Source organism: Sciurus vulgaris (genome assembly GCF_902686455.1).
Source record: "Sciurus vulgaris genome assembly, chromosome: 2".
Lineage (NCBI taxonomy): Eukaryota > Metazoa > Chordata > Mammalia > Rodentia > Sciuridae > Sciurus > Sciurus vulgaris.
In genome coordinates this window covers 180,558,335-180,575,923 of record NC_136462.1, presented here as the reverse complement: position 1 = coordinate 180,575,923, position 17,589 = coordinate 180,558,335, and the positions used below count along the sequence as shown (strand labels likewise).

Here is a 17,589-nt window from a genome sequence, read left to right as displayed (position 1 = left end):
ACCACTGGGGACTGAATTAGAGCAAATTATATCCCATGCTTTTATAATTATAACTAAAAAGAACCATTTTTTTAAAAAAAGAGAAAAATGGAAAAAGAAAGGAAGGTCCTGCTGGGATGCCAACGTGAGGCATTGGATTTGACCAGATAGACTTGTTAGCAAGGGATTATTGGGGTACAGCCATGCCCACTCTTTCACATAGTGTGGTGGCTGCTTTCCTGAGAGCAAAGCTGAGTAGTTGCCGCACAGACCTTATGGCCCTCCAATTCTTTACAGAAAGTTTGCTGATCCCTGGGATACAGTCATGACTTGAGGAAAGTGGGATTTTAGAGAATCCTTTCAGCTTAATCTAACACTGTAAACCAACAACGAGTCAAGATTGAAAGTTTCAGAAAATTTCACACATAGATGATAAGAATCTTAGGGCAAAATATAGGGAATATAAAGTCCTCTAACAAAGCAGAGAAATAAACTTTTTTGGACATCACTTTGAAAACTCGTCTATTTACAGTTTCTTCAATAAAGCTCCAAGGTATGTTTAAATGATGTTAATTGAAATATTTTCCTAGTTTGCAGAGAACGTGCCAGAAGGGATAATTTAGGTTGAAATGTATCTCATCTTCTTGCTTTAGCAGCTCTTGAGTCATAATTTGCTTTTCTCTGGAGTTCTTTTGTTTTCAAATCTTTCGCAAACCAATTGGGGCCAATTATCTTTCACACAATTAAGATCAAATAGTTGGTGCCAAGCAGCTCTTGAATGCAGCTGTTTCTCCTTAATCTTGGGCATTTTAAAGAATGCTATTTTTTGCCTCCTAACAAAAGCTCTTTCATTCTATGATGTGGGCAGGGCGCTTGAAAATTAAAATTTCCAACAAACATTTTGCAGGGTTTCAACCTTTCTGAGCATTGTCCTCCTCACTGTATTCACCGCCCAAGAGCACCCTCAAGCTCAAGAAAGTGTTGTTTTGGACTTACTTTCATCCCACATAGCCCCAATGGTAAAGAATGTAACATTTCATATGACGATAAAATTTTCCTCTTTAAAAATTACTTTTGAGGGGCTGGGATTGTGATTCAGTGGTACAGAGCCTGTCTAGCACATGGAGGCAACTGGGTTTGATCCTCAGCACCATATAAAAATAAATCAATCAAATAAAGGTATTACGTCCATATACAACTAAAAAAACATTTAAAAAATTATTTTCAGGCTGGGGTTGTGATTCAGTGGTAGAGCGCTAGCCTAGCATATGAGAGGCACTGGGTTCGATTCTTAGCACCACATATAAATAAATAAAGGTCTATCTAACAACTTTAAAAAAATTAAAATTAAAAAATTACTTTCACTTATTGACATTTGTGCCGTCAATTGCCACATCTTCAAAATCAATTAATATTCCTTAAAATCTTACAACATGCATGACATAAGCTACAGAGAGGTATAAGACCTGCCTCCTGTTTTTTTATAGTTTAGAGCAGCATGTCTCAATCTTTTTGGATTCAGGACCATTTTACATTCTGCACAATTTGAGGATTCCCAAGCAGCTTTTGTTTATGTGAGTTTTAGCTATTGATACTTACTGCATTAAAAATTGAGAATGAGAAGATGTTTAACTATTTATTTATTTATTAATTCATTTATTTAATAGAAATTGCTGCTGGGAGCAGTGGCACATGCCTGTAATCCCAGCGGCTAAGGAGGCTGAGGCAGGAGGATTGTTCAAAGTCAGCCTCAACAAAAGCAAGGCACCAAGCAACTCAGTGAGACCCTCTGTCTCTAAATAAAATACAAAATAGGGCTGGGGATGTGACGTGGTGGTTGTGTCCTGAGTTCAGTCCCTGGTACCAAAACAAAAAAAAGAAAAAGAAAAAATAAATTGCTGACTCAGTGGCACAACACTTGAATCCCAGCCACTTGGCAGGATGAGAGAGGAGGATTGTAAATTTGAGGCCAGCCTGGGTTACTTAGTGAGACCTCTTCTCAAAATAAAAAATGAAAAGCGTTGATGATATAACTCAATGGGAATGTGTCCCTAGGTTCAATCTCCAGGACTGAAAAATATAAATAAGTAAAAAATAAAAATAGCAATAATATTCCTATTAGAATACAAAAAAAAATCATAGAATTATTAAGTGAGCTCATTAATTTTGCATGATTGAAGATATACAAAAATTAATTGCAGCCAGTCCCATGCCTGTAATCACAGTGACTTGGGAGGTTGAGGCAGGAGGATCATGAGTTCGAAGCCAGTCTCAGCAATTTAGTGAGGCCCTAAGCAACTCAGTGAGACCCAATCTCCAAATAAAATACAAAAAAGGGCTGGGGATGTGGCTCAGTGGTTAAGTACCCCGCCCCCCAAAATCATACAAATTAGAAGTGGACTGGCTTTGCTTAAAGAGGTGCTGATGCCCTGGCTACCAGCCTTACAACATTTTCTCCTAAGACAACAATACAAAACAAAAAAACAAATAACAAAAACCAGAAGGGTGAAATGAATGTACTCAAAGTCATATCCCCAGCATGGCCTGAAGTCAGAGAAGTCTGAAACTTCCAGACAGCTATAAGAAGAGAAAAATCACCAAAGTCTAACATGTCATTTCCAGTACTCCCACCGCACCCCTGCTCTGCTGTCAGATTCTGTGGGGAGCAGACAAATGAGAAACCCTGAGGGAAGAGAGAGGAGCAGACCTACTGATGGGGCCAAGGCCACTTTGAGGGGCTGGGGTTATGGCTCAGTGGTGGAGTGCTTGCCTAGCACACGTGAGGCCCTGGGTTCAATCCTCAGCACCACATAAAATAAATAAATAAAATAAAGGTATTGCGTCCATCTAGAACTTAAAAAAAAAAAAAAAAAAAAAAAACACAGAAATGTGGCTAAAATAAAGATCTAATAAATTGAATTTCTTCAAATTAACTTCAAAAATAAATAAAACCACTTTGAGAAAGAATAATACCTACTGAGTATGAAAGTTTAAAAAAAATCCTGAAAGGCCAGAATGAGGAATGACCAAGGGCTAATATCCTTAATATATTAAGAATTCTTAAAATTTGAGTAGAGAATCGGGGACATAGCTAGTCACAGAGTGCTTGTCTTGCATGCGTGGGGTCCTTGGTTCTACAGCCCTAGCACTCCGAAAAAATTAATGAATAAAGAATAAGAAAACAAATTGAGTAAATAGAATTAAGAATCTGAAAGTTGGAAAAAGAAAAGTAGAACTCACAATGAGACAAAACCACAATAACATGGGGTTGCGGGTATAGCTCAGTTGGTGAAGTGCTTACCTCGCATGCACAAGGCCCTGGGTTTAATCCCCAGCAGTGCAAAACAAAACAAAAAACCACAATAACAGTAGCAGCCTAGAACCATTGACGAGTATTAAAAAGAGATGGTGAAAGTGTGATGATGAAATGTAGTATATTTGCACATATTCTTTTTTCTCCCCCCCCCGCTTTTATTTACCTTATTTATATAATATTGGTACATCATAGTTGTATATATTGATGGGATTTGTTGTTACATACTCGTGTATGCACACAATCTAACATAATTTGGCCAATATCACTCCCCAGCATGCCCCCCTCCCTCCCTACCTCTCGCCCCTTGGTCCCTTTCCTCTGCTGATCTTCCTTTGATTTTTTAGGAGATCCATCCCCATCTTTGTTTCTCTTTCTCCACTCTAACTTCTGCATATAAGAGAAAACATAAAGCCCTTAACCTTCTGAGTTTGACTTAACCTGATGGTTTCACTTATTTCACTTAACCTGATGTACGCTAGTTCTATCCATTTTCCTGAAAATGCCATAATTTCATTTTTCTTTATGGCTGAATAAAACTCCTCTGTATTTGCACATATCATCACAAGATTCATATTACTTACAACTAATAAAACAGTAACTCCATGTGAAGAGACCCTAAAGACAAAAATCTAAGATTTTGGGATTGACAGAACCAGTAACAGGACACAACACCATTGTGGACCCTCTGATGAATATGCTTAGAAGGGCACATCATCACTTCTGTAGTATCCTTGCCCAAAGTGAAAAACTTCAACGTAATCACTCAAAAACCTCAGGCAAACCCAAATTCAAGGAACTTTTTACAAACTATGTGGCTGTACTCTTCAAAAGCACCAAGTCAGAAAACACAAAGACTGGAAGTACTATCACAGTTTGAAGGAACTAAGCAGTCATGAAAACTCATTTGCAATGCGGGATCCTAAACTGAGTCTTGCACTAGAAAAAGAACATTCAAGAAGAAAACTGGTAAGACCCAATGTAAATTCAGTATTAGTATTGTATCAGTAGAAATTTCCTAGTTTTGAACATTGTACTGTGGTTCTGTAAAATGTTAACATTAAAGAAAGAGGTGAAAGGTGTACAGAGACTAGTATCTTGCAGTTTTCTTCTAGTCAAAATTGTTGCAAAATAAAATCTTTTTAAAAAGCATAGGTGTCTGGCGCAGTGGCACGTGCCTGTGATTCCAGTGGCTCTAGAGGCTGAAGCAGAAGGATGGATACTTCATGCCAGCCTCAGCAACTTAGTGAGGCCCTAATGAACTCAGTGAAATCCTGTCTCTAAATCAAATATAAAAAGGACTGGGGATGTGGCTTAGTGACTGAGCACCACTAGGTTCAATCCCTAGTACAATCAATCAATCAATCAATCAATATATAATATAGAAGCAGAGTAGTAGGTAGAATTCAAAGTAGCCCTCACGACTTTTGCCCTAGAGGCATTTTGCAGATGTAATTAAGTTTACCAATCAATAGTCCTTAAAATAGGGATATTATCCATGTGGGCCCAGTCCAATCAAGTGGACTATTTAAAAGAAGAGAAATTTCTCCCTCTGGTGGCAAAAGTCAGAGAGATTCAAAGCATTCTGGGAGGGAGCAGATTCTGCTGCTAACCTGGGATCCTGTTGCGACCGTACTGTGAGAGGGCCACATGAAGATTCCTGCTTGCAGCTTCTAGGTGGTGTGGGGAGCCACCAACTAGCAGCCAGCAAGGAAATGAGAAACCCAATCCTATGGTCACAGGAACTGAATCTGGCAACACCATGAATGAGCTTAAAAATAGACTCTCCCTTCAGAAGAGAACGGCAGCAGCCTGTATCTTGATTTTATTCTTGCGAGAGAGACCCTTAGCAGTGAACCCAACTACAGCGTGACAGACTTCTGACCTACAGAACTGTAAGTTAATAAGCTCCTTAATGCATTGTAATTTGTTACACAACAATAAAACTAATATAAATACCAATATCAGACTGGATGAAAAAGCAAGACCAAACTGTATGTTGCTTATACACAGACACACATATAAAAGGACATAGGACTAAAACAATATCCAAACTTACAGTAAACATAAGAAAGCTAAAAGTTAAAGACTCCACTCACATTTGACAAAATACAATTCAGGATAAAAAAGTATCAAAGAGTTAAAAAGGACTATTTCTTAATGATGAAAGGTCTATTCATCCAAAAGACATAGTTCTAACTGTGTATGTCTATAATGACAAAATTTCAAACAATGATTTAAACACTGGCAGACAGAGGGAAAAAGTGGACAAATACACAATTACAGTTGGAGATCTCAGCACCTTTCTCTTGGCACTTGGTAGAACAAGTAATCACAAAATCAGTAAGGAAGTCTTGAAAGACACAATGTAAGTTAAATGGACCTAATTGACATTTGTCAGATTCTCTATCCAAATGGAAAAATATGCATTCTTTCCAAGTACATCTGGAATAGTCATTAATACAGACCATATGCTTTACTATAAAAAGCTCTTAACACAATTTAAAGATTAAATTCATACAGGGTATGTTATGTTATCTATTATCTAGTCACAACACAATTAAATTAGGAGCCATTAATGAAAAGTTATGTGGCAAAATCTCCAAATATTTTGAAAATGGGCAAACATGTCTCTTTTTTATATCCATAGGTCCAAGAAAAAAAAATTAGAGAATATTCAAAAAGGAGTAATAATTAAAACCTGTATCAATATTTGTAGTTTCAATTTATATCAATTTTCAGCAGCCAACTGATACTTCTAAATAAGTACATTAAAAAAAAGAAGTAAGATTTAAAATCAAATGATCTAAGTTTCCAATTGAGAGAAAGAGAGAGAGAGAGAGAGAGAAAGGAGTTAATAGTAAAGAGACAGAGCTAGAGACAAAGAAAAGTAAACCCATATAAGGCAAAGGGAGAACATTGTAAATGTAAGAACAGAAATCAATAAAATAGACTATGAAAAAGATTGAGATATCAGTAAAATAAAAAGTTGACTGAAAAATTTAGTAAAGTTGTTAACCTCTAGCTAAAAGTCTTAAGAAAAAAGAAAATACTTAAATTACTAATATTAGGAAAGAAAAATACAATAATCAAAATTTAAAATTCCCTCTTAGGTCAGGGAATGGACATAACAGAGAAAAGTTTCCATGAATTTGAAGATAAAGCAGCATAAATTATGCAGCCTGAAATTTTTATGATAAATAAATAATAGATGTTAGAGGAGCTAGAGATGTTTAACCTGATTTAAGCATTACATGATGTATACATATATCAAAGCATTACATGATATTCCCACGTGTATGTATAATTTTATGTTTTATGTATTAGTTTAAATGAATTAAAAAATTCAATCTGAACCAGAAAGAAAATTATTTTTAAAAGGAGCAAAGCATCAGGGCACATTAAAGATCTAACTCTTGTATCATTGGAGTTTCAGAAGGAAAGGAGAAAAGGTACAGAATGGAAAACTCGTTTGAAGAAATAATAAATGAGAACTCCAAAATTTTTGATGAAAGACAAATCTATGAGTCCAAGAAGTCCAACAAACACCAAACAAAATAAACCAAAAGAAATCCATGATATGACCCTTCCTAATCAGACTGCCCAAAAGTGAAAACAAAGAAAAATTACTGTGAGTAGACAGAATAGAAATGACATATTACTTATGAGGAAACATGATTTGATGGCTGTGGGTTTCTAATCACAAACTCTGGAGATTAAAAAAAAAAAAAAAGTTAAACTTTTTAACATGTTAAACTAATGTTAACCCAGAATTCTATATCCAGAGACTATATCTATGACAAAGGAGCATGAAATAAAGATATTCTCAGATGGAGAGAAACTAAGAGAGTACATCGTCAGTAGGCCTGCTGCTCTAGAAGAATTACTAAAAAAAGTTCTGGTGGAGCCAAAGAAACCGGGCTAGGCAGAGGGAGCGCTATGTTCGCGGAAGTCTCCGAAGCCACCTCGGTGAAGGAGCAGAAGGAAATGGAAGATAAAGTGACTAGTCCAGAGAAAGTTGAAGAAGCAAAATTAAAAGCAAGTTATCCTCACCTGGGACAAAAGCCTGGAGGTTCAGATTTTTTAAGGAAACCATTGCAGAAAGGGCAAAAATATTTTGATTCTGGGAATTACAACATGGCAAAAGCAAAGATGAAGAACAAACAGTTTCCTACTGCAACCCCGGATAAGACAGAGGTCACAGGTGACCACATTCCCACTCCACAGGACCTTCCTCAACGGAAACCATCCCTTGTTGCTAGCAAGCTTGCTGGCTGATTAAAAGAGCCGACCTGCATGAATTTTCTAATTCCCATTATTTCTCCTCATGTTACTTATCCACTTTTTATTCCTTTCATTCACTAAGTCATTTGAGACTGAAGGCTTTGCAGGTAGCCGTAGTGTGTGCTGCTATTGTAAGGGAATATACATGTGTAGAGGTTTTGATTAGTTTTAACAGTGCACTGATGAAAAGGACATGTTAGAGCAATATAAGTAATCTACTCGAAAATATTTGTGTGTATTACCTAACTCCCAGTGTAGGTTCCAACAGGTAACAAGCAAATTTTATAGTTTTAATGTTTTGACCTTCCTCACTTCATCTTAATTATAGCTTTGTATATTAAACCCTTATTTAATGTAACCTCTGTATTGATTTCTTCTGTATTTTCCTTTTGGATTTTGTAAAACAGAAATTTAAGACCACAAGTTGAAAGAAAGGTCACATAATTCAAACTCAAATAGAAGGGACTTTGAAAGATTCATAAAACTGTGCTTGAACTTGAATGGCCTTAAACCCGTTTCAGTTTTAACAATAGGATTTTACTTGGGCAATATTTGCCCATTCTGGTGTAACTTACGTGACTTCAGTGCTTAACAGCTGCCATTGCAGCTAGTATTCTTAATTAGATCTGTAGTGTTGAATACCTTTCATTGTCCAAGATGTGATTGAAGTATGCATGTGCATCAACTGTTGCATTCACTTTTGTGCCATTTTTGCAAATACAGTGGTTTTGCACAACAACAACAACAAAAAAAAAAAAAAAAAAAAAAGAAAGAAAGAAAGTTCTTCAGGGAGAAGGGAAATGATACCAGAAGGAAACTGGAAACATTAGGAACAAAAGAGGAACAACAGACAGAGGAAATGTCTGGGTAAATATAATAGACTATTGTCTGAGTTTCTCTAAGTTCTTTAAAATGTTGGAAGGTAAAAGCACAAATTAGAATGTTGTCTGGTGGGCTTTTCTTTGTGTGTAGACATAAAATAAGACAGCTACATCATAAAGCAGGGAGATGAAGGGACGCAGTGTAGGGGTTTCTACATTCTGCTTGAATTAGCAACACACTAATTGAAAGGAAACTAAAAATTTATGTAAGTATAATGCAATCCCTTTAGCATTCATTAAAAAAAGAAACTACAAAATTGTGAACCAAAGAAATCCCCATAAAAACTAAAAATTCAAATAATTAAGACGGGAACTGGGAAACAAAGGAACGAAAGGAGAGGAAGCTAAAAGAAAACACAATACGATGGAGACCTGAATCCTAGTATACAAATGACATTAAATTTAGAACACGCAAACATAACAAAATATGACCATCAGGATGGATTTTTAAAAATGAACCACTTATCTATACTGTCTACAAAGAAACTCATTTCCAATGTAGTGATATAGCAAAATTAAAAGTAAAATGATGGGAAAAGATATAGCATGAAAACACTAATCAGAAAATCTGGTGACTGTACTAAATCAGATGAAGTAGATTCCAGAGCAAAGGAAATGAACAGAGATACATAGAAGTACTACATAATGATAACAGGGTCAATTCATCAAGAATTGCAATTTATTTTTTCATTAACTTGAAAGTACTTTACATGTGTTTTGTCTGCTTGTTTTAAGCTCTGGTCCTCAAAAAGCACTGTTAGTAAACTAAATAGACAAATCTTTGCCTAGAAGAAAATATTCATAATCTGTATATGTGACAAAGAAACTGTAATGCAAACAAATCTCACTCAATAATAGAAGAAAACTAAAAAGGCCAATTGAAAACAATGGGACAGGTACTTCAAAAAGGAAGATATACAACTGACCAATAAACATGAAAAACCTAAACATTCTTATGTATCAAAGAAACACAAATTAAACCAAAGGAAATGCTGTTTTACATGCACTAAAATATCTAAGAACAAAACAAAACAAAACAAAAACAAAACGAAATATAAAAACCTCTCATTACCAATTGTTACATGCTGCTGCTGGGAGAATAAAAATGTTTAGCCTGGTGTGGTAGTGGGGGCATGTGATCCCAGCATCTCCAGAGGATGAGGCAGAAGAATCACTTGAGCCCAATTTGGTCCAGGCCAGCTCAGGCAACATAGTGAGACCTCATCTCAAAAACAAAACAAACAAACAAACAAAAATGTTCTGATCACTTTGGAAATCCAGCCAGTAAAACAATTCTCAAAACTTATTACACTATACACATGTGGTCTCTGTATTGCCTTACCTGTAAATCACACCTCCATTTTAGAAAGAAAGAAAAGGAAAAAGATGGAATTATGTTTCAGCCCTGTTTAAAACTCTGAACTTCCTGTCCTTAAGACCCCAGCTCTTTACCACCGCTTCCAGGGGCCTCTGGGAGCTGGCCTCACCTCTTTCCCAGCACATCCCCTGCCCTCCTCATTCACTGTGCTGGAGCCACACTGGTCTTTCCTGTGTTCCCCAAACATGCCAAGCCCCTTCCTGCCTCAAGACCCTGCTATTGCTGTTTCCTCTGTTTACAGCCCTCTTTCCCAGCTTGTTGCATGCTTGGCTTGTCTTATTCTTAAGTCTTATCTCCACCATCATGTCCTCAAAGGGCACTCTCCTGAACACCCTGTCTCAAGTAAGCCCACTCCAATAACTCTTTGATATCATCCTATGCGTTACCTTTTTGTCATTCATACTCTATGTTATGATTTTGGTGGTTGTTTTGTTGTTCATTTCCTATTGAATCTTCCTCCATTTTCCATTTTTTTCCTTTAATACTGCATACATATGGTCTAGAAAAGAGCCTGCCAGATAAAAAGTACTTAATAAATACTTGTTGACCAAATGAATAAATGGTCCTCTGAGAGTAGAGGGTAGAAGGCAAGTCCTGAGTGAATATGGAAAACATAACTGAGGAACGTACTCCGTTAGTCCAATTTATCCACAGAGGCATCCCAGAATTTCTTGGAAGATCTGGTGGTACATCCACCGGGGGGAAATTACTGAGGGGGAAAAACACCATAGATTTCAAGTGCTAGGATTTGAGACCTGGGTGCTTAGCACGTCAGAGGTCCCGGTTCAATCCCAGCACCAAAAACGTCAGTGAGTAAACTGTTAAAGATTTAAATTAATTTTATAATAGAAATGAATTGCAAAGATAATTTTGTGAAAATCTGGCAGATAGAAATAGAACTTAGAAGATGTTGACAGTGGGCTCAGACTTGAAGGTGAATGTCCTGGGTAATAACAAAATGTTACCTTGCTCCAGACACAATCACTGAGGGACCAAGAGTCACTTGGAATTAATAATATTGCAGAAGTCAGGCTGGGTGCAGTGGCACATGTAACTTAGCCTGGGGTGTTAGAAGTTGGGTTGGTGGTTCTCCTTGGGAGGAGAAGGGACTTGGAGGGGGAATGAGGGGCTTCTGGGCGCCGGTCATGTCCTGTCTCTAGACTTACCTTCTGGTGTTCTGAGTGTGTTCACAGGGTGAAAATCCATCCAGCCAAACACTTCTCTGTACGTGTCTTTTCTTTTGCTAAAAACTCGACTTAAAAGACAAGTGTGTCCAGAGTACTTAGGAGTCAGGGAAAAGGGAGAAGATGGTTAAAAAGAAATTAAGCCATCAAGTAAAAAAGTCAGCTTGTCCCAAAGCACAGGCTCTGCGTCAGTTCCCTCTTCCCAGGTAAGGCAGATCTTCAGGCTGTGCTCTTATCCACAAGAGTCCCTGCCAGCAGAGGGGGCCAGTCTTTGGTATTCCAGTTGATGCCAAGGAAGAGGAGAGCCCTGGGCAGGTCAGTGAGTAGATGAAAGCCTCACGGGCAGTTAGAGGTGGGCACAGGGCTGTCTGCCACCACTCTTTCTGACTTTCGGAAGCAGAGAGCCCGCTCACACTCCTCACCCTCGCATCTGTTCAGCAAGCTCAGATGTGGTTGAGAATGCTTCCGATTGACTGCCTTTGCTCCACGCTCATTCTTCTCAAAACCACCCGAATGCAGAAAGAAAGTCTGTAAGGCCAGGTTTGGGGATCAGTCCAGCAGGCAATTCATGGCAGGATCCCACCTGTGTGGAGGTCATGCAAGGGGCTATGGGACCCTCCCCGCAAGCAAGCCCACATTCCTCTTCCTTTTCCTCCAGAGAGCTGCCCTGTGAGCAAAATGCAGACCTCTGGAGGCTTTGGGGACGGCTTTAGCCCAAGGGTCAGCTCGACAGGTTTTTAATTGGATACAGACTCTAGCCGAACAATCCTTCCCGATTCCTGCCAAAATCTGAATAAGCCTTCCCAACCCAACTCGAGTCAGTTTTCGCCCAAGTCCCAACCCATGTCTTTGTAGACGTTTCCCTCTGAATTATGTCCTTTCTTTCATCAGCGGTGTCACCGACCACAGCCCCACTCTCAGACATCGGATCTTTTCCATCCCACTTTCTCTTTTTCTGCTCTAAGACTTGCTCTCCCCTTGGTCACCAGTGCCCTGGCTCTGCTTCCTTCCCTCTTTTGCCCAAATCTGAACACTGGCTCCCTTGCTCCCTCAAGCCCACTGCAGCGGCTGCCAGGTTGCCCGGGACCTGAAGGTGCACCCATATGCAGAAGCGCTGGGAAGAGAGAAGCACTGGTGCTTTTCCTTGCCCGGCAAGTCTGGCGTTCTTTTAGCTTTCTCGGCCCCTTTTGAAGATTGCATTCCAAGTCAAAGCTACTCACAGAAAAATGAGGGTTCTGCCCTGGACATTAGAACAGACTTTTTCAAGTAATTGTCTCAATTTGGCTACACATTTCCTTATGTCTTTGAATTTACATGAGCTCCGAAGCAATAAGACCTGGTATTTGTTTCCTGGACACGTACAATTCCATTTTTCAAAGCTTCAGCCTGATAGAGGCTGAAACATAATACCCCAACCTGCAGTTTACCTCTTTAGAGGTAAAGGTCGGGACTCCTTCCTTCATCTGTCTGACAGGATGTTGAGGTAATCAAATCAAAAAGCTATAATGGGTTCCCATTTCTGGTAATTGCCTTTGCATGGGGCTGTCCTGCTGAGGGTAGTGCCCAAAGCAAAGCCATCATTGTTAGTGCCTTATCCTTAATGGGATCCCTGTGCCTTAAGGCGAAGATACACAGACATACTCCATACCTTCCATGTGAGTCACATCCTTTTCCTTCATGCTAACAGAGCAGCTTGAACCAAGGAGCCATCTCCTCCTCAGGGCTCAGCCTGGTTGGGAGATCTCTAACAGAATGCCTGGCCTCCCTGGGTCTGCCTTCTGCTCATCGGAGCTGTCAGCTTAGGGCACCGTGGCTGCTCCCTCCGTGCGGGATCCTCTCCTTTCTAGGTAGAAAGTAGGGCTCTGCATGCAGCCAGGGTGAAGGGGACATCCTGGCATCTTTTCTTTCCTGGTGCCATCTGGGCTACTTGTCTACCAGGTATGAGTAGTGGCCAGCTGCCCTTACTGCAATTTAGGTGCTTAAACATTGTGGAAAATTCTGTACCCAAATAAGAAAGTGTGATTCTGAAGCAGAATTGCAGAACGTGCCAGGCCAAAATCATCTAAATACCTTGACTCAGGAAAGTTTTACTACAGAAGAAACAAACAAATAAAATTTTTAATGGAGAGGGAATACACAAGGAATAATAAGAGGAGGATTAGAAATTGAGTTCATAGATATTACTATACTGTAGTATTATACTAAGACACACACTGAGAGAGAAAAAGAAATTTCTTCTTTCCCCATTGGGCTCACCTCTCACTCTAATGGGCCCTGTCCCAGGAATCATCAGTAGCTGCTGTCTGTGGTCAATAACAGATAATTCCAAATCAAAGGAAAGACTCTGAAATCAAGATGTAGTGTTCAGATTGATGGTCCTTAGAATGGAATCTGAGGATCTCCTGGTCTGTGGAAATTCTTCCAATCCTTCCGTGGGCTGGGTCAAAATGCAATGCACACAAGTGCGTTGGTTGGTTTTGTTCTCTTCCTTTCCCCTTGAAACATTTTCCACTGCGAATTTGAGTCAAAATTTAAAAGCACTGAAACAAACATTCATGAAGGGAGTTATGAATGATCAGCGGGCATTCAACAAAACATCTCAAAGATGTTTTGGTTTGGTTTTGTTTTCTTGCTGTTTATTTAATCTGCTAAATAGGTGAGACTCTTGCTCTGTTCAGATAGTCGAAGGACTGAGAATTTTGAAACTCACCCATCCAGATGAAAAGGTGTATCTTTTCGAGAGGAGGAAAGTAAAATCCTTTCTGACCTTGGCTTCCCACTTCCCAGTATCATTTGTTCCTGGTTCTGTGTCTCAGCACTGCTTTCTAGCTTGATGCCCACAGCTTGCAGTCAGAAGCATCTTCTCTCTCTCTCTCTGCTGCCAGCGCTATCTTTCCTCAAGTTTCTCTTGCAGGGAGCAGGAGCTCAGGTGTGGGATGAAGGGTTTGTGAGGCTGCAACTTAGGAAGATCTGTTTTTCTTCATCTAGTCCCACAGTAAGAGTTAACCCCAGGAAATCTGGGCTGCTGGAGGAGGGTTTTGTGAGTTATCTAATGACCTGGTTGTTAACCACATAGCACAACAAAGCTGCTCAGATGTTCAGGCTGCTCAGTTGCCATTCCCCTGAGCCTTTCCCCTTCAAAGAAATAACATGCACATTTGACTCTTTGGACCAATTTGCCCAGCATAGTTTCCTAGAAGGATTTAAAAACAAATGGTTTCCCTTCACTATAGTTCAGAAGCTGTAAATTAAAGTGATCCTACAGAACTTCAGTTGGATTTGCTACAGTGATTGCAATGCCATTTATTTATCTAGTGATTCTCCTGTGTGTGCAAAGTGCTCTCCGTTAACTCAGATGCCACCTTGTATTACCCAGATGCTGTTAGCCTCTTGATTCTTTGGTGCAGACCTGCCTAGGAAGGAAAGAAGCAATGTTCTTCCCACTTTGCTTGATAAGGTGAAAACAACTTGTTCCCTCTTTGAATGTAAATGATAAAAGAAAGAATAAGAAGAGAAAGAAAAAAAAAATCTGAACATCTGGATAGAATTTATTACATACCTCCTGGACACCCTGGTTCCAGAATGTTTCAGTTACCAATTCCCTCTTCCAAATCTGTGGAGACTCAAGGATGCACACCGTCTGGGAATGATGCTGGGTTGCCAGTTGGTGCAAGTTGGTTTAAATAGGTTGTTAAGATGCTGTTGCCTTGTCCAAACCCCTGCCATGGGGAGGTGGGGCCGCACATGCCACGTAAGCATGCTCACTTGCTTCAGTGTGTACACCCAGAAGGAAGGTACTTGCCCCTTGTGAAACACTGGAAGTTCTCTCTGTCTTGCATACCATCTCAGCCCTAGAATCTGCCTCATGTAAGTGGAGTTCATAAGCCTCCTCCTTTCCTTGGGAGAAGATCTATGCTTGGTTCCTGTTATCGTTAGGGTTTCTGGACATGTCAGGATATAGCAGAAAGAGGATCAGAAGACCTGTTTTCACATGTAGCTGCCACATACCTGCTCTGTGATTTGAGCTGGTTTATCTGTCTTCACTAATCCTCAGTTACTTTGTCAATAATGTGGCTAAATAATTTCCTCAATGGAATTACCACAATATGAGTTGAGTTAATGGTATCTGGTGGGGCTCAATGCACATGAACTGCATCTGAATCTAGGGGAGCACTTTGTGGTAAAGAACTCTGCCTCAAAAGTGATATATGTGAGCGCAGGGAAGAAGTCAATAGTTCCCCAGTTCCCTTGGCTTTTTGGAATTCTGGAGGATAGTTGCTCTTAAGATGGAATGATGGAGAGGCAACATGTATCCCATTTGTTTACAATAAAAAAAAATAAATAAAAAATAAAAGTAAAAGGAAATTTAAAAAAAAAAAAAAAAAAAAATGGAATATTTGTTATTTCTTATAATTACATTACAATAGCATTATATTCTGTTTCTTAGTCCATGGCATAAATGAAGCCTCTAATAATTGAATGGCTGACTGTCAAAAAAATCGTCTAAACTTAAAAATTTCTTCAAAGGTGAAAATTTATTTTTGCTAAACTTCAGTTATCTAGCATTCTCTTGCCTCAATTCCCTGAGCATTTTAGTTATTGAACTGAATCTGTTTCTATGAATCTATTTTAAATTTATGCCAGCAAAGTCATAGTGACATTGTAAAAAGACATTATGTAAGTATTTCAGGGACCAACTTGGTAGTGATGGGACTTGGCTTCTCCCCTGGTTTGCCTACTACTGGGTCTCCAAAGAGCTCCTTGTGGAAGAGATATCCCACACCTCACGCTGTCCTGTCCCTACACCAAGTGCAGAGCAGAGCTCCTATGTGGCCACCTGGGGGCAGTGCGGACTTCTGGATGGGTTCTGCCACAGGGCTTGGCGAACCCCATTCCTGAGCAATCCCAGTTCTGTGTGCCACTTCTGTCCAGCTTCTTTTCTTCTTTCTTCAGGTTGATGTTTCTTTAACTCAGGCTTCCACTGAATTGATGAGGGAGGGACTGGAATTGAGTGCCCCAGGCCAAGGCTCACTCACAGAACAGCACACATATCACTGCACATCCATATGCATGTATCCTGGAACACTTCCAGCCCCCAACTCCTGACAGGCAGGGTTAAACAAATAAAGCTGGAGGCTTCTTTGATCCAGGAAGCATGAACACTTTAAAGGAAAGAGTTGAGACTGGTCTTAAATACTGTTAACAGGTATAACTTTGATCCTTGATAGGTTGTGGAAATGCCAAAATTTTTTAGTTTTCTAAATTAAATACCCTTGGTTCTTATCTAACAATTGGGTGAAAAAAATTTAATTTTGGGCTCTTTTCAAGAGCTTACAGGTATTTGGGAGAAGACATCTCTCAGTTGGTGCCTGCCATTCTTGGTGCTCTTTGCCCATGAGGATGGGTTTCTACCAAGACCCTTTCTCTTGACCTAGCTGGATCATGGAGACCTCTGCTGATGCTCCCAATGGCAGTCCTTTGCTCTCCTCCCAAGCACATATTCCCATTCAAACCCCCACAGTCCCAGGGGTCTGCAAAGAGCTGGAGCAGGACCCAGTCATGCTGGGAGGCCACAGTGCTCCTCAGCACCATCACCTCAAAGTCAGGCTCGGGAAATGTTCTCTCCAGCCCTCCTTTAATCCTGACAGTCCTTCTTTCTTTCAGTCAAAACAACTTTATCACCTCTAAGAGCACAGACTGATTTAAAAACAAATCTCTACTGATTTCTGTTTTTCTCTCTCTGAGATGAAAGAAGGCCTGTTCTCCAAAACAAAAGGCCCTGGTTATTCTTTGGAGATGAGGAATATGAAAAAGAGGAATGATCCATTCTTTAATGAAGAGCAGAAATGTCTGACACCACAGGAATAAGACAGTCAGTTCCCCAGGCAAGTTATCCTATCAAACACTGAAACAGTACTTTATCTAAGGCCTTGTTGGGAAGTATGGGGACTCTCCAAGAAGAGGAAGGACACTGGACAGCGGGTAGAAATCCACACTGACACTGCTCCAGCCTCACATTGGAGGCTACTTTGGGTTAGAATTAAACAGCAAACTTGGGTTCCCCCTTCTTCTGTATGGGGTCCCTGGGGAGGGCCCTATTAGTAATCTCAGATTCCAATTCCTGAGGGCTGGCCTAGTTCAGGTCTTCCCATTCCCTGACCTGAGATTTGAAGAATCCAGGATAAAGTTATTCCAGAACCCCATCTAACCACTGAATAACAAGCTGGTTAATAGAAAAGTAGAAGAGAACTCCTTTGATAGCTGATTTCCTTTGCATAAATTATTTTTAATATTTCATGAAAATATAATTAATTTTAATTATTGAGATTTTGGCACCCCCTTGAATTTTGCACTCAAGATGTATGCCATTCATTTCATCCTAGTCTGTCCATGGGTGCTGGCCCATGTCAGGGATACCTAGAACCTTTGTGGTTCGTGGGATGTGGAGAGTATCCTGGCCTGGCTGAAAGCAAATGAAAGAAAATACAAAAAGAAAAAGAAAGGGAGACAGACCTCAATGGATCAGCAATGCTTTAATAAGCAATGGAGGGGCCCATTTTCAAGGGGAAA

At 39.7% G+C, this 17,589-nt stretch overlaps 2 protein-coding genes across 5 annotated transcripts in view; one reads left to right on the top strand and one right to left on the bottom strand.

The window, feature by feature from the left end:
* The window catches only part of ASIP (agouti signaling protein), a 140,863-nt gene extending 126,145 nt beyond the window's left edge, over positions 1-14,718 (bottom strand). The window contains exon 1 of one of the 4 annotated variants that reach the window (XM_079128401.1): positions 14,579-14,718. The gene's annotated coding sequence lies outside the window, so the exon portion shown is untranslated. Of the gene's footprint in view, positions 1-9,799; positions 10,059-11,001; positions 11,102-14,578 lie in introns of those variants that run through there. The other 3 variants (XM_079128404.1, XM_079128403.1, XM_079128402.1) reach the window with 3 other exon arrangements.
* LOC306654600 (cAMP-regulated phosphoprotein 19-like) lies at positions 7,177-9,081 on the top strand. The gene has a single exon (XM_079128409.1). The coding sequence runs from the start codon at positions 7,232-7,234 to the stop codon at positions 7,568-7,570; it is 339 nt and encodes a 112-aa protein (XP_078984535.1). The 5' UTR covers positions 7,177-7,231; the 3' UTR covers positions 7,571-9,081.
* Positions 14,719-17,589: the final 2,871 nt, after the last annotated feature.